This window comes from Drosophila subpulchrella, chromosome X (genome assembly GCF_014743375.2).
Source record: "Drosophila subpulchrella strain 33 F10 #4 breed RU33 chromosome X, RU_Dsub_v1.1 Primary Assembly, whole genome shotgun sequence".
NCBI lineage: Eukaryota > Metazoa > Arthropoda > Insecta > Diptera > Drosophilidae > Drosophila > Drosophila subpulchrella.
Genome location: NC_050613.1, coordinates 22,230,533 through 22,256,765, shown reverse-complemented (window position 1 = coordinate 22,256,765; position 26,233 = coordinate 22,230,533). Strand labels below are relative to the sequence as shown.

The 26,233-nt window shown below is 39.5% G+C and overlaps 1 protein-coding gene and 1 long non-coding RNA gene across 15 annotated transcripts; both read left to right on the top strand.

Annotated features, from left to right (window-relative positions):
• The first annotated feature begins 1,251 nt into the window (after nucleotides 1–1,251).
• On the top strand, nucleotides 1,252–9,670 carry LOC119557535. 4 transcript variants are annotated; one of them, XR_005220097.1, is made up of 4 exons: nucleotides 1,252–1,350; nucleotides 1,408–1,458; nucleotides 5,267–5,441; nucleotides 7,921–9,670. It is a non-coding gene; the product is annotated as an uncharacterized LOC119557535 (long non-coding RNA). The 4 variants fall into 4 exon arrangements; XR_005220095.1 differs by having other exon boundaries at nucleotides 1,271–1,458; nucleotides 7,921–9,054; nucleotides 9,138–9,670; XR_005220096.1 differs by having other exon boundaries at nucleotides 1,267–1,458; nucleotides 8,842–9,670.
• A 4,711-nt stretch (nucleotides 9,671–14,381) lies between these two features.
• LOC119558258 (troponin I) lies at nucleotides 14,382–25,863 on the top strand. Of its 11 annotated transcripts, XM_037871599.1 has the most exons (10): nucleotides 14,384–14,523; nucleotides 16,576–16,611; nucleotides 17,246–17,422; nucleotides 17,605–17,733; nucleotides 17,934–18,057; nucleotides 21,790–21,890; nucleotides 24,472–24,515; nucleotides 24,585–24,726; nucleotides 24,828–24,870; nucleotides 25,390–25,859. In XM_037871599.1, coding segments are annotated over exons 2-10 (777 nt in total). In that variant the 5' UTR covers nucleotides 14,384–14,523; nucleotides 16,576–16,596; the 3' UTR covers nucleotides 25,392–25,859. The 11 variants fall into 11 exon arrangements, with proteins under 11 accessions (XP_037727533.1, XP_037727525.1, XP_037727526.1 ...); XM_037871605.1 differs by lacking the exons at nucleotides 17,246–17,422; nucleotides 21,790–21,890 and adding an exon at nucleotides 20,757–20,857 and having other exon boundaries at nucleotides 14,382–14,523; nucleotides 25,390–25,863; XM_037871597.1 differs by lacking the exons at nucleotides 21,790–21,890; nucleotides 24,828–24,870 and adding an exon at nucleotides 20,757–20,857 and having other exon boundaries at nucleotides 14,383–14,523.
• Nucleotides 25,864–26,233: the final 370 nt, after the last annotated feature.

The window sequence follows — 26,233 nt, the reverse complement described above, 5'->3', positions numbered from 1 at the left end:
CTTACAATAGCCGCTGTCACACGCACAAGAGTCTTAAGTCTAATCTTGTGCAGTGGCCAGCAGCTGCAATAAGTACCTTTCGGTTCGCGACGCAGTCGGTGAATCACTATTCGTATCGCATCGTATCGTATCGCATTTATTTATTATACAGATGGACAGGGGGATTACGGTTCAACGGACATTGCCGAACCGAGTGCTGAATAAATGATGATGATATGCCCGCGACATATGGTCGAAATTCCAGGCTATAACTGAGGGTCTTGGCACGTTTTTGAATAATATATATGTTTTATGAGTCTCTCTATGGGTTATTGATTTTCAATTGGAAAATGGGTTTTGGATATCTTCTTTTCCTTCTTTTTTTTGGTATATCCTGTTCACTGAATCACGGTAAAAAATAGAATTCGACTAGTAGATCCTGTGAGAGCACTTGAAAAAAAAAGGTATGCAAAGTATGTTCGCAGACAAGGATACTTGGGGCTGTCCGCTGGTTGTCGCTTAATTAACGCCATTTAACTGAGACATTGTTCGGTCCGGCGTTCAGCTTATATAGTGGCAGGTGGTCAGAACATCCCTCATGTTTGGGCCCTGTTTAAGTACGCCCCGTACGTGTGGGCCGAAGACTTAGATGTGTGTGTAATATTATTAGGGGCGCATTAGTGTGTGTCCCAGTCGCAAATGCAGCAAAAAGAAAAGGCTGCCTACTTTTCAGCGCTTCCCAGTGGGAGTGGAGTGGGGTGGGAGATGGTGAAAACCGAACGAATCCCGAAAAAATCGAAATCGCCGCCAGAGCCAGACATTGAGGCAGGTTTCCTATATGTGCTATGCACCCAGATACATACACTCCCGGGGTTCTTGACCAGAAGCCAAAGTCCCGCTGGTCGAAATATGATCCGAATGGAGATATGCAACTGCATTTGCAACTGCAACTGCCACAATCAGTGAGTGGTGGTGGTGGAATAGAGCCCCCCCAAAAACCCCTGCTTCATCACCGGATTTCCAACCGTGGGGGGGGGGGCGTTACAAAAATTAAATAACATTTTTCCCGGCAACTGAGGTGGCACTTCTACGGCATCCCATGGGCCTGAGTTTGGGTTGGGGCTCGGAATTGGAATGCTTCGCTGGTCAGCGCCCGTACAAAAGTGTGCCTGTGTTTAGTGTTTCGCATTTAGTGGGGAATCTCAACAAGGTAACGGTAAAGGTAATGGTGGTAATGGTGGCTTAGCGCGTATCAAGTGACAGATTGTCTGCGGCAAGGAGGCCGGCGATCAGTCGATTCGCTCGCCGTCTTGGGAAACCATAATTTCCGACAGCTTTTCACAACTGTCACTGCATTTGCCCACATATATGGTATGTTTCTTTTCGGTTTCCCAAAAGTGTGTGCCATGCGAAAAATATAATTGTCAGGAAAATATGTATTACCCAAATTCGAGGGCCATCCATTGGTTTTCCAGAGCTGTAAGTACATTTAAAATTGCATTATTCAAAGTATAGCAATACAGATAGGTAGGAAATTAAATCATAAACTATGGGTAGTGATTTTAAAAGGTATATCACCTCAAAAGGTCGATTTCATTGGGCCAGGATAATTATATGCAAGGTTTGGGGGCACAAGCCCCATCTTTTGCAAAGAACAATTTCATCATCATCTGGAATATAATACCTTTTTGTATAAACAAACACATTATGTATTATTTAGAATTATAATATATTACTACAGTTTGGGATAAAACCTTTAATTGGTATAATAAAATACAATTTCATTAGAGAAAAATAAGGATAGTATCAAAAAATGGTTAAACAAAGTATTAGTTTGTTTATAAATTGGACTTTCCTAGTAGATAGGAAAGAACTTATAAACAGGTTTGTTTTTTAACTATTTTATGCAATACAAATTCAATGTTCAACTGAATTCGTATACAATGGTCATATATGTATGTAAAATTTAAAAAATAATAAGTTAAAACAGGATGGTTTTTCTGTTATACCTAAAAAAAAGCTACATAAAATCGTGACTTTAGGAAATTGTGTGAGTTCCTAATCAAACTGAACAGGTGCTGAATACAAGTACATTCTCTTAGCTAGCTAATAAATATCAAATAAGCCAGCGGTCAGAATACAAATATTTGCAAAACTTTTAACAACTTCGGACTCCTTGAATATTGGAAAATAAATTGCCATACTGTTCAAGGTGGTTTAGGTGGTTTTCCAGAAAAGGGTGGTTATTAAAGAGCATTATCATTGGGATTTACTTAAGTAGGATATTAACTTACCATAGACCATAGATGGAAATACAAATATTTAGGTGAAGTTTTAGAAAATTGGTCGCGGCTGTTTAAAAGTTCGAAGTAATTTAAAATATAATGGGGGTCTAACCACTTATACGACGGTATTCCACCGAAGACTATCGTTGCAAACGTCTTTTGTTTTGGCTGCCTGTCAAAGTTGATTCCAATCAATATTCATGACATAAAGTTGTAATTAAATGGCCGCATACACTTTTATAAAGCGCGTCACACGTGTCCTTTGCAGAAAGAGAGGGGTATAGCGGCGGGAAAGAGAGGGCAAGAGTGGCGGGAAAGAGATGCAATAGAGTCGCGACCTTCGCTGCTACGTCACAGTGCTTCAAGATAATCGAGAGCGGAAAGAAATGGCGGAAAAATCCTTGCGAAGGGAAAATGCAAATGGAAAGCAGTGGAGGGGGGAGTGCCCTCTGTGCTAAAAATAGAAGCCCCCGAAAATCTAGGACAATCCGCCCCGCCACAGTGACGTTGCAGACGCCCGCTTTCCTGTTCCGGCACTGCGAGAAATTTTCAAAACTCTCGTATTTCTCCATTTCGGGTTAATCAAAAAAACCGAAAGGTTAACATTTTTTAGCCAAATTATAATGGGAAAATAAATCTCGGTGATACAGAAACCTTTAAACCAAGTCTATAGCAATATGATACCTACTTAAATCTCGACTAACTAACTAGATTTACTCACTGTACTGGATCCGCAGCTGAAAACATTATGAATTTTCGTTTTGAAACAAAACAGGAATGATATAGGTCACCAGAACTTTTAAAATAAATTCAGTCATAAGGCTTTACTTGGAAAAACATAGAACAGAATATTTTCTGTAAAAGGGGTGCCATTTTTGGTTGGATTTAAAATATTTCTGGGACTTTAAACATCAAAAAATAATGAAATACATATAAGAATTATAATATTTATGAATAAAATGATGAGCTAAGCTTAAATTAAAGTAGTTGAACCAATATTAGAAAAGTTTTGCAATTACCTGGTCTGAAAACCTTCGCAAAGTAGTTTGCTGTAAAATATTTTGAAAAACAAGCATATTAAATAGATGATTAATATAAAATAACTTGTCATTTATGTATATGATATTTACCAGATCTGGTGATCGAATGAACGGGATGAATAATGGAAATTGTGCACTTTTTTCATGTTATCAAAGATATCTACAGGCATATTAAGAACATTTCCATCAAATACAAGAAAAAAATATTTCTTTGCATGCCTTAAGACAGCTTTTGATATGTTTTGCAATGACTCATTTCGATTTGATGTATTATGAAGTAAACTCAGGTTGATTTCTTTGGTTTTTCATATTTATGGGTGAAGGGTTTAAAACGTATATTTCGTATGATTACCAATTGTTTAAAAATCATTTGAAAAGGTAGCGAAAAGTATACAGCTGTATATTTTGAATCCAGAAGTGTGAACTTCTGTTATTCACAGCATACTTTAAGGCACCTTTATAAACGACTTTAAGTGGTATTGAATTGACTTGTTCAGGATTTATATATTATATTTATTAGTTTTTATGGGTTTCAAATGATATGGGGGTAGATAAATGCCGAATTTGTTTTGGTTTTTTCTCGCTGTGTGGCGTGCCTGTTTGCCTTTCACTTTCTCCAGCCACTTTCTCTCCGCGGACGCCTCGTTTCGTCTTCGGCGGGACTTCGTCTTGGACTCGGACTCGGCACTGGGTTACTGGGTCTGCACGTCCACATCCACATCCACATCGCAGCATCTGCTCGGTGGCGACTATGACGTCAGTGGCGGCGGGTAAATGGCCTCTGCAGGCTCGTCACATGTTGCTGTTGCGCCCAGCGCCACCCCCTTTCAGACCCCAGAGAATACAAACAAACAGGAGCAGGGTCAACAATGTTTGGGCTGCCCCTGAAAGTGGGCAGGGTTTTTTTATTTGCGGAGAAAGTGCTGCAGAATGTGGCAGGCGAGCTTAAATTGTGGGAGTTCGGAGTTTGCAACTTTACATATTATTGCAGCAACTTTCACAGAAAGTTTTCCCCTTTTTCAGCAGCCATTTACCCAGCTGCCTGGAAGTAGGCAACACTTCAGCGAGAACAAAAAGAGTTTTATTTAAAACTGAACATAGTTGGATTTTTAAATTAAAACGTTAAGCTATTTGCTGTAAAAATATAAAATTTTGATGTATAAAATGGAATTTGGTGTCAGAACTTAAAAATGTTAGGGTAATTTTTATAAATTTTATTTTATTTTTGCTGTTTGCCTAGGAATCACTTTTTATAGGGTATTTTTGAGACTGGTATTTAAGCTGTTCAAGAGTTTGACTTTAAATTTAATCACTAAGTTTCATTTTGAATCTATATATTACATTTATAGTTGCCCAGAATATTCATAGATTTGTTGATGATGCTTGAAATAATAAAATCAAAACCTGTAAAGATTCTACATCATTATAGTTAAAATAACTCAAACAGAATCTTTAGGGATTTTGAAGTATTATATCAATCAATTCCGTTATTTGGCTAGTAGAAATTATTATAAAGTTCTTATAGATCTACACTCTTTATCAATGTATTTAATATTTTTGTACGAACGCATGTATAATGAACTGATTATTTTTGAAATGATTTAATTAAGCTGATAAACAATCTACTATACTGCTATTCATACAATACTTACAAGGAGCACATAAAAAAAATGTATAACTATTTCTTAATTTATTTTTTGAAGTTGGGCCAACCCACAAACGAGCTCAACGTGTCAAGTTTTTGTATTTAAAACGATCTCAAAACTTGCTTAGTGGAACTCGGACGTGGGCCAGCTATTTCGAGGCGGAGATATTAGGATATAATAGAACTTACTACCACACTTGAACACATTTTTTTGGATTTTAGGCACTTTAAAAAAATGTAAAAAAAAATATATTTATGTTTTGGCGCCAGACTTTGTTTTATGTTTGCTGTTTAATTTAGTGTTTTATTATTTTTAGCTGGAGCCGCTCACGACTGTTTGGCTTGGAGACGAGTTTCCGACTGATTTTCCCAGATGCTGGCACCGAGAATGTAAACCCATGACCAGGCTCGAATTTGAAGCGCCCGACGTCGACTGAGGCAGCGGCCGAGGCAGAGGCAGCAACAGAGGCAGAGGCTGTGGCAGAGGCAGAGGTAGCATCACCATTACCATTACCATCTCCTTGCCCCATCACCATCCAGCATAGCCATCCAGCATCACCATCCAAGCATCAGCATCGCCGATGTCGCACAGAGTGTCCTTTGCAGATTATGTCTGGGGTCGCGTCGGGGGTCGGGGGTTGGGGGGTCGGGGGTCGGCGGTCGGGGTCTCTCTTTGGGGCTTTAAGGATGGGCTGTGCCTAGATATATCCAGCCAGTAGTTGCTTTCCTCAATGAAAACTTCCATTTGCAGCGGCAGCATCAGCATCAGCATCAGTTGCAGGGCGATGTTGCCTCACATCCTGTGAATGAATGCCAGCCGTGACGTCACTGGGGGGCCAAAGCCTTCGTGTGCCCCTTCACCTCCTTCTTTTCTTTGCCCCATCTCGGATATTTCGGCATTTGGCAATCGGCACTAGGTCACTGTGTTAGCAGACGCCAAGGAGTGAAAGAGACGGCGAGAGAGAGCAAACAGCGGGGGCGGCAAGACAAGGGGCGTGGCCGGTTGCGGCCCCAGACGGCAGAAAGTCGGAAGTCCTGTACACCCCCCCCCCCCCCCCCCCCTGCCAAACAATCAAAGAAGGAAACTTTGTGAAAGCCTCGAGAAAGCGCAAGAAATTAACATTCGTATAAACAAGAAACCAGACTCCGGAAAACTTTAAAACATATCTTAAATATGTGGTATTTTCTAGACCTCTCTAGTGATTTACACCTACTAGAGTTTAAAAAACACAACTTTTGAGATAATTATAATGATACTTAATTGTTCTTTGTATAATAATCTATGTTGTGGAGGAATTGGTTATACTGAGCGGTACATTTGTAAAAGTTTTATGGCTTTGCGTTTATCTTAAAGTTTTGTTTTTTGGATATGCCTTTCTTTTAGTAAATGAGCGATATATATTTAGCCATTTTTGGGATTAAGTAAAATAGCTGGGTATATGCATAAATTAATTGTTTATTTATATGTTATGACTTTTAAAGTTGGAAGATTGTATTTAAATGATCTATGTTTTTCTATAACTATGTTCCCATCCATGTTTCACTTTAACTTTGTCTGGTAAGTCTGCAAGAAGTTTCAGAAGTTTTCTTACTTACTCTTTTTCGTAAATGAGCGATATATATTTAGCCATTTTTGGGATTAAGTAAAATAATTTGGTATAAGCATGAATTGATTATTTATTTATATGACTTTTAAAGTTGAAAGATTGAATTTTAATAATCTATTTTTTTTCTATAACTATGTTCCCATCCATATTTCACTTAAACTTTGTCTGGTATAACTGCAAGAAGTTTCAGAAGTTTCCTTACTTTCTCACCCAAAAGGCATTGAATACTTAAGCATTTTGAGATCTCCGAAGGTAACTTATATTTTCCGTATGATGTATTTATGCGTTAGATGTCATAAAGTTGCCCCTTCTTGGACTCGGATTCGCGATGCCCTGGACAGCGCGAGCGTGAATGAAGGATTGTCTGTGGGGCGGAGGTCTGGTTTCGCCTAGCAGCGTACCAGGCACTTTCTGCGCGGAACTCGGTACTTGGTACTTGGTTTCGGGTTGGACTTGAACCGGAGCCTCAGTGGGCGGGGGCCAGTGGGTGGGATTATGTTCTATGCAGCGGCAATGACGTCGACGGCGTCTGCACACCTGTTTGACATTGCCCATTGGCCCCGCAGATGAATGGAGCCCGCAGTCCGCAGTCCGGAGACCGGAGTCCGGAACCCAGCCCGATCCCAACCCAACCGAACTGAGCCCGATTCGCAACCGATTCGGTTTCGTTTTTGGTTTTGGGTTTCGGGTTTGCTGATGCTGCTGCTGCTGCTGCTGCTTCAGCTGCTGCTGCTGCCGCGGCTGCTGCAGTTGACACTTTGACCTTATGCAGTTTATGCAGTGCGTCCAAGTCGGAGTCCGCTTCCTGCCCCCTAAAAAAATCCCCACCAAATCCCAGCCAATTACGGGCCGACCTTCGCATTTATTTTTAGTGCACTTCTAAAAATAAATCGGGGTCAGCTGGTATAGAGAGCCAGAAAACCAAAACCGAACGAAGCGAAACTTTCGGTCTGAAATTCTTGCAGTCCATGGCAAATTTGAAACAATTCAGCAAGTTGGGGAATTTCTATTCCCAGTTGGATTCCAGATGCCAAATAATTAGATGCGCGGTGCAAAAAGAGTAGGTGGGAATATAGCCAGGAGGTGGCTATATCTTTAGATAAGTCAGACTACCTAGTTGTCGCTGCCAACAGAGAGAAAGAGGGAAAGAGAGAGAGAGAAAGACAGCCCCAAAGAAGCGTATTTTTATTATGCCACATATACATTGTATGGGCTCTATATAGACCCCATGCCGTAGCATACATACCATACTATGCCATACCATACCATACCATACCCATCCCATATAGCTGCGCCCGATTATTCGGCGCTATGTGCATGCATGGATTTCGTTCTAATGCCAAGCACGATTATGTGCTCCGTAGATCTGGCCGAGCGTCGGCGGCTATATACTATATAGCGTAGGCCATATAGTCGTATATAGAGCGGTAATCTGTGTGCAAGATCTGAGGCGATTCGTCGTCTATAGGAATGCGTCGATGGCGATTGTTGTTCATGCAAGTGTCTGGTCTGGTCTGGCACAAATAGAGGGAAGACGGCGACAATTACAGCAGAGCGCTGGGTTTCCTGATTCACCATTGCAAAAAGTACTATATCTATGGTTCTATTGTTTTGAGGTGCTGGGTCCAAACGCCTTTACAAATATCTGACTTACAAACAAAAAACCTAGGGCATTTACTATCTTAGGACTGAAAAACCTCTTAAATTTTATAAAGCTCATCAAGGTGTCTAAAAGTATGCAACAATGAATTCGGAATATGTGCAGAAACACCAAGTTCTATTTTTCACAGCATATTTTTAGAGATTTCAAAACCCCAGTGGGGTTTCATAGTTGTAATAGTTTCGAATAGAATTGTATTTAAAATTGTTAGACTATTTAGCAATTAGGTTTACTTATTTAAATCCCAAAATGATGCTTTGAATTTATCAAATAATATAGTAAAGAATATTCAACTTGCCAATGTTAAATAATAATCTTGCTGAAATCTATAAATATCCCATCTTTTCAATAGCTTTGACTAAGTTCTACACTTTATTTAACCCATTTTAGCAACTTTTATTTCATAACTTCATAAATTAAGCCTCCTCCATCTTATCCAAACCGAAAATCCACACCATCCCCATGTCGACCATCTGTGATAACCGCAATGGGACAATGCGAAGACCCCAAGTGGATCAATTAAAATGCAACTACCTCCGCTTTCAATGCCAAAATGCCATTTCCCTTTCAAATGCCTTATGCCTTCCGTCCCGTTCGACTGTCCGTTGCACTGGTGTCGCTTAAGTCATCAAAGTCCGGCCAGATAAAGTGCCCCCGAATCAGATCGAATTGAATGCCAGGCGGGACAAAGGGACCGCATTTCCAAGGGCCCGGACGCTGGGCATGCACATGGCCAGCTCAACTTGGTTGGGGTTTATCTGGATTTTGCGTTTCTGTTGCCATAGCGCCACACCCACCCACCGCAAACGGAATGGAAATGAAAATCGGAATGCTTATGGTAATGGGAGTGGGAGTGGGAGTGGGAGTGGGTGCGGTGGGTCCCATTGATGACGCTGAAGACTTTCATTCACAAAACTGCAGGATTTTCAAGGCAGGCACAGAACGGAGCGGCAAACGTCAGCAGTGAATGGAAAAGCCCCTCCCACGCCCCTGTGAAAATGTGGAAAATTGTGCAGCCCCCGCTGAATGTCCTTCGTGGCGGATGTGGGTGCGGATGATGCGGATGGAAAGGCGGTACGGCGGAGGTTCCTAGGCTAATGAAGACCAATGACGTCCGACGTGCCATGCAGGCACTGGGAAAAATTCCTAAATCGTTTTTGGAATCAAAATGGGGAAAATTATCTTTGATGTGTATTTACTTATGATTTTTATAAGTTAGATAAAGTATATGTTTAGAGATTGACAAAAATATATTAACCCAATATTTCTCATGACTAGGCAGTGAACCCCTACCCTTCTTACCTACTTATTGTATTAAAGAGTACTATTTAATGGTAGTTTAACTATTAAATAGTAACCAAAGCAACTTAAAAATACAAGCCACTATTATTAATAGTTATTAACCTTTTTTTTTAGAGTTATATAATACAATAAAATTTTTTTGTCTGTACCTACCCATCAGAAACTATTAATAACTGGGAAAAAGATACCCTCAAACCAAAAGGATTAAATGCTATTTGCTTGTTTTCAGCTTTGAAAGATTATAATGAGGCTAAGTACTTTTTGTGACTATTCTTATCACATCAAGCCAGCCGTGTATCATATTTCCAAGCGCGGCTGTAAAGTCAGGGGAAATTTGCTGGGGAAATCGGGGCCCCTGATTGACCTCAGCTTATTGGACCATCAATCAATTAGGCGCCATTTTCCTTTCCACGAACGCATGCACATGGAATCCATATCATATTCCTGCATCATGTTGCATGTTGCATGGACTGACCTCGCTGCCTCCGATGACGTCTGCAGTGGAAACTATGACGTCACTGGCGGCGAAACTAGTGCAACCACACTACTCGCTGCACACGCATCCCATCGGTGTGCCCGGCTGTTGGTATTGGTGCCGCTGCACGTCATCAATTTGGAACTTGGAAGGCAATAAAAAAAATAATAGCATAAATATAGACACCTATATATAGAAAGGTATCTGTAAAAGATATGAACTCTTAATCCGAATAGAATTTAGTATCTTACTTTTAAAGGAATTTTAGGTTCAATCCAACTGTCATATTTTATCTTTATACAAATATAACAAGTTATTTTAGACCATAAAAGAATTAACTCAGAGATAAAACCCAAGTTAATTTTACAAAACTAAAAATAAGTATTTTAAATATTAGTATTATTATTATAGATAGAAAAGTTTACAAAACTAGGCTAACTTATAGGATACAGCACTGGCAACAGGGACTTCGGCTATAATTTTAAAAATATTTTACTAGAATTTATAGAAAATCGTAAATTGATAAATTACAGATTGTACAATTATTTAGAAATCGCATTTAAAAAATAAAATGTTGTTTACACTTAAACCACATACAAAAATTATGCCTTATTTTAATTAGGTTATGCTAAAAACATGTTCAAGTAAAATATGTATCTGCATTAAAATGGAAAGTTTGTCTTTGGTAATTCAATTTATTTCCATAGACAAAGTTTCATCGAAAGGCATTTTAAATAGGAGGCCAGGCAAGAGAATCGCAGTAAAATAATGCTTCTTTGAGCGAAAATTTGTTTATTTGATTTTGACTTTCACTTTGTCATGCAATTTGGATTATAGAGCTGCAGAAAGGTTTTCCATAAATGTTGTTAATCCTTGGAGAGGCTTACTGCATACAACACGAGTGCACGTAAAATGCATTTGTAAACTGTAAGCTGTAATCCGTTTAGTTGATTTAATTAAATCTGCGAAAACTTTGCCAACTTTGAGGCCAACTTGGGCAGTGTTATTTAAATATTTCGCAGGACCTGCCGGCGCAAGCGAATACTGACAGCTTCCATGAGTGCCAGTACGTACATAATGCAAGTGCATATATTGCATATAGAGCGGCGAGGATTCTGATGGGGATGTGAGTGCCTGTTTGTGTATACATAACCCTAAATGGGTCAGCAGCAACAAGGGGAAAGTTCATCGAGGGGGCGACGACGACAGCAGCGACAAATAGTTGTCAGGTAGAGCGAACATTACAAGGCCAAGCCCAGAGTGGGTGGCCAAAAGGGGGGTCAAAACGGGGGCAAGGGGCGCCGAACGGCGGTTCAGAGGGGGCTTATGACGTTTGTTTTGCTTTGACGCACTCGCAGAACGCTGGCCATCGATGGTTCGCCTTTGACCCCGAATTAGTCTCGTTTCGGCTGGGCACATCCCTTGCCCACTTGCCTAACTATAAATAGACATCGGATTATAAGCTAAAGGTAATCCTAAGTACTCCATTCCAAGGGAACTTTGATCATAATTAATTGTCCTCATAACTGATAATTAGATTTGTGCTTAAGTAAATATTTAATAAATGTATTTAGCCAACGTTTGCTTAGATTTAAATGTAACGAATATTAATTCCCATTTTAATGAACACTTTAAAAAAAGGTCTAGGTAATAGTTGAGTAGAGTGATAGGTTAACTTGTAGATTTAACTGATAATTAGATTTCAGCTTATATAAATATTTAACAAATGCATTTAGCCAAAGTTTGCTTAGATTTAAATGTAAGGAATATTAATTCCCATTTTAATGAACACTTTAAAAAAAGGTTTAGGTAATAGTTGAGTAGAGTGATAGGTTATTGTAGATTTAACTGATAATTTGATTTGAGCTTATATAAATATTTAATAAATGTATTTAGCCAAAGTTGGCTTAGATTTAAATGTAAGGAATATTAATTCCCATTTTAATGAACACTTAAAAAAAGGTGATAGTTGAGTAGAGTGATAGGTTAACTTGTAGACTTGAAAAGAATAGAGTTTTTTTAAGATCTATATTTTTGTTTATCCCAAACCTTAGTATTACTAATATTACTTTTAAATAACTTTAATTTCTAGGCCTTTTGGCCACCCCCGCTCTGATATTTCCTGTTTGCCTAAGAACCAAAAATAAAGCATAATAGAAAAGATGTTTTCAAAAGAAAAACATTTTCGAAATTCATAAATTAAACCAAGAATTGCTTGGGCTCGCTGCGAAATTGTTTTAAATGCTTTGAACGAAAATAAAGGCGAAAATAGATTCGTCCAGACATAGACGACCTGATCAAGTTCCCTACAAAAGCGAAAACATTTCCCCCAAGCTAACCCACTGCCCTTCCGCAGGCCCCTTTCCAATTTCCCCCCTGGAAGCCGAGTTCTAAATTTAAATGGGGAAAAACAAAATAGAAATCATCGAAAACACATTTCGAAATAGAGCTAGAACAAGTCACATACAAAAGAAAAATACAAAAAATAAAATAAGAAAAAGAAAAGCAACATTATTTTCAACAATATTTTGTTTTTGCTTCTCTGCAGAAAGCTTATAGAATCGGAACATATATACCTATACGCGTCTATGTATATCTAAATTCATATACGATATATATATATAGACACGGTTTCGTGATCGAAACGTTTTATTCGTTTCGTTCTCGGCAAAATTTGAAAATTACTTTCAACAAACGTTGCAAGGCGTTTTGTCTACGGGGCGTATGCGTGATTTTCATTTTGTTGGCTTCTGTAGGTGTGTTGCAGCGTCATTCGCAGAGTTTACCATTATCGCATGTATATATAGAGAACATATGTGTATTTGGCCATGTTCCGTACATACATTATATTTAGATTGACGTGGCCAAAGTAATTCGGCTAAAACATTGATATTAACAAGACGGATATAGGCTATATGTATGCATGTACGTACGATGCGGCTGAAATTCACTATTCGCAAGTTTATAGTTATGTCAGCGGACAACATTCAAGATAAATAGCCGAAAAACATGAAGGAGATCGTTAATAGAGTTTTTCTAGATCAAGTCCAAAGGGGCCTGGTCTAAAGAAAACCTTAAATTGACATAAGCGGAATAGTTCCAATGAATGATAAATACTAGAAGGTCTTGATGAATATGTGTTTTATCGTAAAATAAATCTCTTTATATTTTATAGAGGGTGGATAGTTCTATAATTTAACAAAAGGATTGCCCCTTCCCCATCATCATCACTAAAATTATTAAATGCTTTACCGAAAAGATTATGAAGATATTCAATTGCATTCCTTTAAATATGATAGTTAGGAACTGATATTTTCTTTGTTAGGTAGAAGATAAGATTAACCCCCTTTAAATAGCATTAAAAAAATTAATTTTACATTCGTAATTCTGTATTCAATATTTGTTAACCTATTATTGCATTATTTCATAAAGAAATGTATTTTATTATTTACTTAAGCTTTAGTAATTTATTTACCAAGCTCCCAAAATTCTGTTTAAGGATCGAATGCATTATATAGGGAATTCCCCCTTACAATATATTTATTTCCTTATGAGATAATATAAGATGAATGATTTTTGGGACTAAAAAACCACATTTCGGAATCTAAACAAGTTGGGAATTTTAAGGAAATATTCTATTTCTTAAATATTTCTCCTTAGATTAAAGGAAACTTATAAGTTAGGGTTGAAATGTCTTTATTTCGTATCTCCTTTGGTCTCCAAAGACTAGTAGTCTATGGATTTCCCCAGAATTGTCTAAATTTTCCCCCGGCTTTTGGACTTTTTGGTCAGGGCTGGCGAAACCCGAGGCCGGCACTGCAGGCAGTCGCCATCCCTGATTTTCCTATAGACCGACTGCACTGCCATCGCGTAGCCTCCCAACTGGAGCAAAACCTATTTATATCCATTGCATTGAATTCCAAGCGGCTCCGTTTACACCAGCACACACAGACTGCAGACACGGATTTCTTGAACACAGATGCGGATACAGAATAGAGAGATTCTCCAACCTCCAACCGGTATTTTTCGGGGGGTTTTTGGGGCCAATGCGGGTTGCAGTTCGAAGGGGGGGAACGGGAAAGGTATCGGGATCGGTGGAATCGGTACTCGGATCCGTTCGGAAACGACGCCGAGCGTGGCCCGAACACTTTTCGGTATCCATTTCGATTTTGGGCTCTATGCTCAGTCAGTTTTGGGGGGACTATTTTTAGACCTTACGCCCAGATACATAACCCCGGCCCCCCAAACCACTCTCGCTCTCTCTCGCTCTCGCCCATTTGCGAAGGACGGTGGGCAGGTGGGCGGTTAGCTTTCGGCTACGAAACGACACGAAACGAAACGAAACGATACGAACGATCCCCATCCACGATCCACGATCCGTATCTGTATCCGTTGGATGGCCTGCCTCTAGAATATAGTCTGCCGTGGATCGTCGGACCGTTCAGTCTTTTTGTGTCGTTCAGTATCATCCGATTCGTGTGATCGACAGCACAGCCGAATTTTTTTTCTTTTTTTTCTAATTCCTTGAAGGTGAGTGCTTGAGCAACGGAGCAAATAAAGCTGAAAGAAAGGAGAAACATCATCGAAAACAACAAAATAACAATGCAAGAACAACCGAAAAGGAAAAATAGAAAACAGAAAACTGCAAAATGCAAAATGCAAATGGAAAGAATAACAAACATGTGCAATCCTCAATCCTTTCTTATATGGTTTACATATAGCTGGACCTGACCAAAATCGTGTGCGTGCGCCCAGAGGATTCTAAAACGTTTTTTTTTACAAATATTTTTTTGCTATTTTTTTCAAGTGATCAAAGTTAACTAGTGTATGAACAAGAAATGCAACGAAACTATCCAACGTTATATTGACTTGAATTTTTTTTAAATAAATTTTTTTTGTTCGATTGGCTTGCCAATTATGTAAGAAGTTGCAGTGTGTGTGTGTGCGCGTGCGTGTATGCGTGAGTGTGCGTGCAGAAAGCTAAAAATGTATCCAACAGATACAAGATACATTTCAAAAAAGCTGAAAATGTTCAGCAAGTGCCTGAAAATAGAACAAAGCGAGAATACAAAATCCCGAGAGAGAAAAACCACACACACACATACACGCACACGTATAACACACACACACACATGTAGCGAGAAAAACAAACGCACATATCGACCTTATAAAAATATCTGGATAAATACTCTCCGCCCATTTGGATTTAATATTCGATTTGAATTTCGTTGCTCCAATTTGATTTTTTTTTTGCCGTGAACATATAAACAAATTCTACGGCGAATCATAAATAGCTGCCATATTTCTCGCCTCCGAAATTCGTGTATCTATCAACAGGTTTATTTTTAAATCAGACAGATACTAGATACAATAGAAGCCATCTCATTCGCTCTTACTCGGCGATCTATGCTAAATGGAGACTTCGACTATGCTTAAATTCGCTCTGCATTTTTCGCAGTGTACCCATCCGAAGGTCGTCATTGTCAGAACATTTTCACGCCTTACCTTCGCTAAGGTGCGCAAAGACAAGTCAAATTCTTCGGGGCTAAATATACGCCTAGCCCCCTAGCTTTTCGTTCTATTGGGCCATATGGTATTGTGGAAAACAATATAGGGGAAAATAGTTCTGCATTATTTCGTAACTGTCAATAGGAAAAAAGCTTTTCAAGCCTATCAGTTTATTCAACAAATATTATTGGTAGATACTTTTAGATGTATCATCATATCCATTATTTTCATAAATTCCTTATCTCTTATTGCTTAAGAATACTTTTACTAGAGCAAACTTTTAAGAATTTTACTGCCTATTTATTTGGTAACTTATGCACTTCATAAAGTGTTAAATAATTAATATCTTTTAGCTGCAAATGGATATTCTAGGCTTTTACGTCTTACTTGTCTAACCATTGAGTTGTAACATTACCTTTTATAAAGACTAGTAAACAATAAAAAGCTACAAATATTTTCATATATTCATATTTTTTAATGTTTACCCAAAACCTCTATAAAAGTTCTATTAGAAATGAGTTCATTCATCTGATAAAATTTAAAAAAAGCATAAGTTACTAATATATGTATAGATAAGAAAACATTAGAGGTTCTACCCACTTTCAACTCGATTCTACGGCACTCATCTGAAATCGGATATCAAAGAGAGAACCTGAAAAATCGAGCAATAGTGTGGTCTTTTTCTGGCAGGCAGACGCCCACGCCAAAGTAAATGTGCCAACGAAAGAAAAGCTATAGAAAAGAGAGCGGGAAAATGAGTCTTGCTGGGGTTGCCCCCCCATATACGGCATGGGCCAATGCTGCGTATACGTAATATGCGGCATATGCCAGTATCATTGCGCATACGCACTGTGGGCCCCCAAAGAGATCGTAGGCGTGAGCGAATGAGAGAGAGAGAGAGAGCGACTGATTTATGGAACACATATATATACTTAATGGCGTCTATACCTATTGCCGTGTATATATAGGGCAATCGGAATGATGTCATCTAACATTCTCATTTCCATTCACCATCCGCCATCCACCTCCAGTTCCAGTTCCTTGAGTTCACCTCTCGATTTCTTTTCCTTTCAGTAACCAAAAACACAAATCAAAATGGCTGATGATGAGGTGAGGTGAGTATCGCCGATGGGCCCCTTTACCCAAACCCCTTTGACCCATGTAGGATTAACCTTTGCCCCTCTTCTGCAGTTAACTATTTTTGGGGATTTATCGAACTGTTACCGGAAATGGATATGGAAATGGAAGTGATTTGGACGGGACTAACTTGGACTGGATCTGGATAAAGGTAAGCCGAGTGTTCCCAACAGATCCTTAAGTTTCTACTGCCCCCGCCTTTGGAACCATGCAATTACAAATACAACCCAAAGACAAAATGCCTTTCTCTTGCTTTCACAGGATCGCTACGCTTTGACAAGCCCCGCAAATCCCAGCCATTTCTTCCTTTCACCTAAGGAGCACAGATAATGATAACTGTCAAGTCGAAATGAAAGCTATGTCTGTTATCGTTAGTGTGTGTCTATGTCTCTGTGCTTTTCGCTGTCCCTAATTGTTTTTTGAGGTCGTTTGTGCCCGGAGAAAGTTGCAATCTAAAGAATAGATCAAAGGATTCTTAAAAGAATGTTTTTAAAAGTATAAGTAAATTATAAATGAGACTGCAGCACTTTTCTCCAGGACAGGCCTACACCTCTGTCTGTGAATCCTTCTTAACTCCGAACTTATCATGGTTTTTTTGTATTTTCAGAAAAAGGCAGCAGCTCCGGCCGCGGCACCGGCAGCGGCGGCCAAGCCGGCGGCTCCGGCAGCAGCGGCGGCCAATGGCAAGGCACCGGCGGCCAATGGCAAGGCTCCGGCTGCCGCCGCCGCCGCGCCCCCCGGTCCGCCCAAGGATCCCAACGACCCCAAAGTGAAGGCCGAGGAGGTACACTTGTGTACGTGTGTGCCCGTTTAACTCCACGTCAAAGTCCAAGTCCACGTCCAAGTTCCGTGCTGTGTGTTCGAATATTCGAAAAAAAAAATATATATACATATCTAGTGTTGTGTCCAGTTTTGGATATCGGTTAACCGTGCTGATCCCCGGATTATTGTTCGTTTGTTTCGCAGGCTAAGAAGGCTAAACAGGCTGAGATCGAGCGCAAGCGTGCTGAGGTGCGCAAGCGCATGGAGGAAGCCTCCAAGGCCAAGAAGGCCAAGAAGGGTTTCATGACCCCAGAGAGGAAGAAGAAACTCAGGGTAAGTAAAAAAGAATGAAATATTGTGAACAAAAGAAGAAAAGATCAAATAACCTTAGTTTGGGAACTCATCTTCTCACTTATCTAGAAGAAACCTTCTTGAAATCAAGACGAAAGTGCTCTCAAATAAGTTTCTTAAGAAGAGCTTGAAAACCATAAATAAACCCCATTGCTAATACCAATATCACCTTCCATCCACAGTTGCTGCTGCGTAAGAAGGCCGCTGAGGAGCTGAAGAAAGAACAGGAACGCAAAGCAGCTGAACGTAGACGCATCATTGAAGAACGTTGCGGCAGCCCCAGGAATCTCAGCGATGCCAGCGAAGGTGAGTAGCCTCGGTCCTCGAACCGAGTGGTCAGGGTCCCGGTGTCCAGGTGCGGGGCGATCCCCAGGAACTTCCTTGCACCTGGGCACCGGGGCAGCAAGAATAAAAGATGAATAAACGTATAAACGAGATAAACGATATCAATCAGTAAACCAGATAGGCGGATCATATGTATCATATCATATATCCGTCTGTCGAGAAGCATAAACTGAAATCGATAACTGAAAGTTGAACAAGTGTCATCTATCGCATACACACATACAACCACAACCACAACCACACCCACACCAACCCGGAGACACCCACACTTTGCATATACACCACACACACACCCACATACAGGATAACCGACCTCCCACATCGGATCTCGACGTCGCTGAGGAACCATTGTTTTTATAATGCCTGAACTGAACCACTGTGTGCAACATGTATCTAAATGTGTCTCTATCTCTATCTCTCTTTTGCCGCTCCCATGTCCGTTATATCCACAATCGATCCACACACACACACACACCCCACTCCAACACTACCAACACCCCATACCACAACCAACTCCGAACCACTCCAAACTCCGAAAAAAAAAACCCCCCATTGTGAACAGACACACTCAAATCTCTGATCAAGCAACACTATGACAGGATTAATAAATTGGAGGACCAGAAATATGATCTTGAGTATGTTGTTAAACGCAAGGATGTTGAGGTACACGAACACCACCAACTTTTTATACGCCACCTAAATACGCCTAAGTCTATCCTCGATCAAAATCAAAAGTTAACGCTTAACAACAACAATAAAAACACCTTCTGTCAGCTGTCTCTTTCTATATATCTAAATCTATATCTATATATCTAAACCACTATCTCACTCTCAATCTGTTTACTGTATAATACACTCAATATATGTTCGTGAAAAGTGTTATTTGCCCAGGCACTAAAAACTGTACAGAAACTCAATAGCTCTGTTAGCTCCGTATCTCCGTATACTCACCCAATTAATGACAGGTCTCTTTCTATATGTCCCTCCAGTGAGGATGTGTTCTGTTTAATAATGCAGGTACCTGAATACTTCCATTCAATAGGTCTCATATCTCGTGTAGATTCGTTTCACAAAAAAAAAAAAAAAGAAAACCGAAAACACACTCACCCACTGCCACACACCAAGAAAAACCAACACACACCCAAACACCTATCCAGATCGAACCGTTTTGATAACCACACTTCGTTCCGCAGATACTATTCAGGGTGTTTGTAAGGACTACCACAGTAAGATACTGAAACTGGAGTCCGAAAAGTTCGATCTCGAGTACGAAGTAGCCAGAAAGGATTATGAGGCAAGCAGCTCCGGTTTCCAATAGTTTCAATCGCTCGCAGATCGTAGAACTTGTCCATAACTATACCTATACATAGACTTACTTCACTAGCCGAGGCAGCAGCACAACCAGCCCAAAGATATATGCGAATATTTCGGAGCTATATATACACTAGTGTGTGTGTGTCCGGCGGACAAAAAAAAACAACCAAAAACTAAGCACTTTGTAGAAATCGTAGTTAACAAAATATATTTTTTCTTTTTGGAAGAGAGCTGTGAAAACGAGGCCCCACCAAAAAAAAAATCGAGGTGTTTTGGGCACCCGAAAATCGTATATACCATATAGAAAGTAGAGTCCTAGTCAACGCAGCTAACCCGTAACATAAGAGCTTCAAGATCGGACCCAAAAGAGGAAAGATCGAAAATAACAACGCAGCCTTCAAGTACTAACAACCCAAGCCGAATGCAACAAATGCTGACAATACCTATTTTTGATGTCACCAAATTTGTGCGTTTTTGCTTTTTGCGGCTTTAGCTATAAGCTTTTTGTGGCTACAAGTTTTTTGGCTTTTTGTCGTAGCGAAAAACACATGTACTATTTTTGTATTTTTGATATAGCTTCTACTAACCCACCAAAACGATAGAGTATTTTAAGAAGAAACGATTATTAAGCGGTTATTGGTAGGGAAGTGCAGCTTACTTACTAGTGTGACCAGAGGCTAGGCCAAGCACGAACAGTCATCCCAGAAGTACAGTCACGCACAAAGAAAACCACAGAAGACACTGACACTTCTACAGACACTTCATGTTGCACCAAGAAACGAATACACAACACTGTCTTACATTTAGAACATTTGTAGGTGATAAAGCTCGAGTTCAATCTATAACTTTATATTAATCAAATCTTAATCTAATCCTTCTTTTTCTCGAAAACGCGCCAACCAAACAATCGAACAATCAAACAAACCAAAAACGAACAACCAAACTCGAATCGAAACAAACAATGCGTCGTTGTCGCTGTCTCTAAATCTCACTCTTTCTATCTATCTCTTTCTGTCTATATCTATTTCTATATCTTTGACTATATCTCTAACTATATCTGTCACTGTCTTTACTTCCATGTCAATCCTTTTCTCTTCCCCACTATTTCTCTCTATATCTATTTGACTTTCCCAAATCTTTCACGCTATATCTGTATCTCTATTCTTTGATCCGTTACCCAAAACGCACACATACAATCAAAACAAACACCAATACCAACACACCCACAACGACACACTCGCAAACTCCAATACAAAACGAACTTTCGTTACGTCTTCTCAAAAAACGTCAAACGTTTACCGTTTCGTAACCGCTACTGTTACCGCTACCGTTACCGTTTACCGCAGCCGAACTGCAAACAATATGCAAACAATATTGGCAACGCGTTTACCTTTTGGAGGGCGATAAGTTTGATTTAGAACACGTGCAGAAAGTCAAGGCTCAAGAGGTAAATTCCCCAAAGATTTACAAAGTTTTGCCATGCACCCAAAAAAAAAAAAAACGAATACAAAAAAAAAGAAACCAAAATCGAATGTTTTTTTCTTACTTTCTTATCAAGCCAAAAAAATATAAGATATTTACATATATATAAATCAATTATTAATCATAACTCTACTTTACAATTATGCCCTTGATTTAATTACTTGATTTCATTTCTAAATATTTCCTAATCATATTTTTAGTTTTTTACTGCGATACTTCTGTTCGTTTACCTAATTTTGATATTGTTTTAACTGCGCTAAACTACAGAACAAAAACAAAATCAGAGAGATCTTCTCGCATCGGCGCGTGCTTCAAACAGTCCGGATTGGGGGGGAGATAGTTCTCGGACCGCCCGTGTATATAGTCTATCCGTCCGGACCCGGGAACTGTCTGCCCCCGCCGTAACCCCCAAGCCAGGTCTTCGGTCCGCCGGAGTGGAAGCTTGTAGGAGAATCAATAATAAGGAACTACTTTCATTAATTGTCAAACCCGAATAATCAGTCTCAGCTAAACGAGAAGCCCATGGATTCGCGAACCCAATAAGCCAATAACGTAAACCGTAACGATCGCTTCCGTTTCGTTCCGATCCGATTTGTTCCGTTCCACTCCGTTCCGTTCCATTCCGAAACAGAAACAGTAAAAAGAAACCAAGCCAAATCGAATTGAATAATGAAAACTCATCGAACACATAACATCTAATGAAGCTGCGAAACAACAAACGATATGATATCGATAACCATTATTGCGATAAATCAAAAGAAAACTCTATAAACAGTAAATCCAATCATAACTACTTTTAGTCATACCTAGATTTAGAACTTTACCAAACGTCGAACGTCGATTAAAAGTTTAAGCCAAACCAAAAACAAATCTCGAAAAATAAAAATATTTTTGCAGGCGAATTGCAAGAGATTTGCGAAGAGTATTACGAGCGTATGTATATTTGTGAAGGCCAGAAATGGGATCTGGAATACGAAGTCAGGAAAAAAGACTGGGAGGTACTGCAACAATTTCAATTTAAAATTTCAAATCGTTCTCAATCAATCAATAAATGTCAAAACTCTGAATACAAAAGAACAACCAACCAAACAAAAAAAAATAATAGTAATAAAACCAACTCACCCCAGACAGAATGCAACAAAATTGTATCAAAACTAAAATCTGAATTGATTCTCTAAAGTATTCATTTGAGTTCTAGTATCATGTTCGTTTCCGTTCCGTTCAGTTCCGTTGTTTCTTTCTTACTTGTTGAATGCGCATCTCAAAATATGTCTCTTAGTTTGTATCTGTTTTACTTGACTGTTTCACAAAACAACAACCATTCTGGTCCCCCATGCCCGTATATATATACAGAAGCATATATGTGGGCGTGGATGGGGGCACATAATCGTGACTATTTATTCGTACTACTCCCTGTTTGATTTCAATTTCGATTTCGAGTTCCTAATATCGTTGTTACTTACGTTTAACTCTGAAACTCAAGACGGAAATACGTATCCGCTGAGGTGAGGACGCGAGGATTGCCAACCAGACCAGTCAATCGTTATCGAATCTATCGAGAAATCGATTCAACTCATAATGGTGACCAGATTTCGTGCCCAGTGAGGTTATGTCCGAACGCATAGTGAGGTTAAGTCCGCTACAAAGAACACGTACAAACATGTCACATGGCACCTCCTCACTTCCTTTTGCAAAAATATCAAATTAACTGGCAATCCAAGTATGCTCATCAGTCACACAACACCCCCGAACAACAAGAACAACAAATAAAACCCGATCAAATCAAATCAAACAACTACAAGAAACAAGCAACAGCAATGTAGTATTAGTAAATTGCACAACAATTACAACAACAGCAAGATAACTAGTTTGTTGCACCATTTGTGAACTTTGTTTTGTGTGTGTGTTATTTCTCTTTTTTTCTTAACTGTAACCAAAAAATTTGTTTGTACCGCTGTCGACGCGTTACCGCCAATACTCAACTGCACCACAGTCTGTGCGTCCGGTCCACAAACACAATTGCAATTTTAAAATTTTACCAGCACAAAAGTATACAAGCACACACTAGCACAAAAGCACACGATCACAAGTAAAAAAAAAAAAAAAAATAAGGAAAAGTACAGTCACGCTCACACGACACGCAACGCAACGCACGCAAGCACGCAACATTTTGCATGCAGCAGCACATGAAAAAAAACAGAAAAAAAAACACCGAAACGACCGATAAGCAGCAGCCAAGAACCTATCCCGATCAGCAACGCCCTCTATTGTCCACCGCCCACCAAGCCACCGCACTTCATTGTAAATAATGTTTGTGTAAATTTTTACCATTGCCGCTCACACTCTGTCTCTCTCTCTCTCTCTATCTCTTTCTATCTCTGTCTTTCTATCTCTGTCTTTCTGTCACTCTTTTTCTGTGTTTCTATCTCCTGTCCGCGAAAAGCCGCAAAAAAGAAAAGCAAAGCTGAGTTCCAAGTTGAAAAGCATAAAAGCCAAGCGTCGATTACTTCTCGATTGAATCACTTAATGCTAGTACACTAATCGTGATATACCGATACCGATACCGATTACCGTTTACCGTTACACGAACCCGCTAAAATATGTCAAATGAAACTGCGTGCGCAGCCGAACAAACAAATCGAAAGAAAGAGAAACATGAAAGCAAAGCAAAGCAGGAAAAGCAACACAAAACAAAAAAAACAAAACGAAGGGAGCAGAGGAGGCTGTAATTAGCGTTCCGATAAAGATAACGATAACGATATATATGAATACCGTTAAGCAGTACCTCAGCCCAGTCGCCCAATTGGGTTTCAGATCAGTTTCAATCTCAATCCTTAATCTCAGTTCCAGTTTCAGTTCCATTTCCATTGTAGTTGCAGTTAGGCCAACGTCGCTCGTTCCGTCTCACTCACTCCGGCTCAGACTATCAATCAATCTATCTCTCTCTCACTTGATCACTCTGACTGACTATCTGTCTCTGTCTAGTGTATATATGTATAAACGAACAATACTCTCTATAAAACTACAAATAAAGCATTAAAGCAAAAGCAATCGACATTTGGATGTTATGCTGTTCAATCAACAAGAGGCGCGAGCTGAATACAAAAAAGAAAAGCGCCAATCTAGTGAACCACCACCACCAACCTATCGAACCGAACCGCAACAACCATATCCTCGTCTCGCTCCCACTAGGCAGTTTAGACCGCAGAGAACTTGGCTCGTATGGCTCGCCCGCTCGCTCGCTTACTCGCTCTCGCACTCACTCACCCACGCACGCCAGCACGCCCTAGTATTAGCACCTAGTACTTAGCATTACGTCTTAGTAGTAGTGCCAATGGTAGAGTATGCTCTATATGTCTGCAACCCACGTTTCCTGTTTCCTTTGCATGCCATGAGAAAAGCACCTGCCCATCGAAAAGAAAGAACTTCTTCTTGCAGCATTTTGATTTTGATAGTTGCCCGCCCGTAGCTGTAGCTTTATGTGTCGATAGCCCAATTGACAATAGTCGATGAACTCGTACTAATCGCGTAACCTCTCTCTTCCCAACTCTCCTAAAATCTGATGTGGTACACCCGCAGATCAACGATCTCAATGCCCAAGTTAACGATCTTCGCGGCAAGTTGTAAGTATCAATCGAAATAATCGATTGGAAAGCGATTATTAATCGATTGTTTAACTTTCTTCCCTATAGCGTCAAGCCAGCCCTGAAGAAGGTGTCCAAATACGAAAACAAATTCGCCAAGCTGCAGAAGAAGGCCGCTGAGTTCAACTTCCGCAACCAGCTCAAGGTGGTGAAGAAGAAGGAGTTCACGCTGGAGGAGGAGGAGAAGGAGGTAAGTGGGTGCCCCACTTTAAGGGGAATTACTATGCGGGGGGAACGATGATCGAAACAATACACCGATCTTTAAATCTCTATCTCTTCTGTGACATTTAGAAAAAAATTAAAGATGCCGCTGTGCTAACTAAAGCCAAAAAGTGTAAGAACCTGAGTGTGTGCGTGTGACCTAGATCCTTCTGTTTGCCTTGAGCACCTGAGTGCACCCGCTCTATATCTTTCTCTCTATATCTGTATCTTTTGTCGCACACTGATCTGTTCTGTCCTTGACATTCTACGATCGTAGCTGTCTTTAGTCAGTAGTTGTAGTCACACATTTTCTCTCTTTAAATCACACACAAAATACCAAAAGATCCATAGAGGATGGAAGTTTGATATTTATAATATAAAATTTATTGATCTCTTTTCGCTATGATGATATAAAAAAAATTCTATCGAAACTATCAATTTATTGCTATCGAAAATATCAAATTGACCATCGCACTAAATCGATTTTTTTCGAAGCACACGTCACTTGTAAATGTAGATCACCATGTAGTTTTTAGTGTCGGCACTGAGCATCCAGATGTTGTATGTGGCCATTCGATGTGTCTATGATCTTACTAATGCCGTCTTATTCTCTCCTTTATTCCGTCATGATATTCCGATTACGGATGAGCAGAAGAAACCCGACTGGTCCAAGGGCAAGCCCGGAGATGCCAAGGTGAAGGAGGAGGTTGAGGCCGAAGCTTAAGTGTCCACACGTCCACTAGTGTCCACTGACCCGTGACTCCCGCCCTAAACAATAATTGAAATTATTTACAACAATTATCTGAAGCAATACAATTTATATAAATCTATTAATATATATATCCACAAATATATATGCATGTATATATCTCGCCATATATATGTGTCCACAATGGATTTGATCAGAAATGAAGTCAATAAACAACAACAGCAACAACTAAAACATCTCAAAATCAAACTCAGACTCAAACTCAAACTCAAAAACAACTGCTACAAATAATTCAGATCAACGATTCAAAACAACAGCCAAACATCTGAACACCTTGATGAATTATTGATTATATTTCATTATTTACAAATTATATTTTTTAATGTAAATTAAATTAAATTACAAAAAAAAAAGAAACAAACAGACAGAGTCTCGCACATTATTTCTATCTCTCTATATTTTTATTCATAATTATTCCCACACAAACATCCACACGGAAGGGATACCTCATAAAATTGGTAGATACCTATGGGAAGGGATAAACCTCTAGAGGATTGAGTTCAGCTCGTGAGAAAATTCCCTATACATTGTCATTCAAACCTGCAAATTTTCAGTTTTGACCAATTTTTTTAAATAATCCTTATTTTCTGCCCTAAAATCGCAGTATTTTGGTTTAAAAAAAAGATCATTTTTGACTGAAATCGGAATCCATATTTTCTGCCCTAAAATCGCAGTATTTTGGCTGCCATAATGCAAAGAAAGGTCAGAATGAGGAATGTCATACTTC

What these genes read in the sequence shown, in the direction of transcription:
- LOC119558258 (XM_037871597.1), top strand. An exon ending in CCAAAGTGAAGGCCGAGGAG is followed by an intron (nt 17,423 to 17,604) that starts GTACACTTGTGT and finishes TTTGTTTCGCAG; the next exon opens with GCTAAGAAGGCTAAACAGGC. An exon ending in AGAAAGTCAAGGCTCAAGAG is followed by an intron (nt 20,858 to 24,471) that starts GTAAATTCCCCA and finishes GTACACCCGCAG; the next exon opens with ATCAACGATCTCAATGCCCA.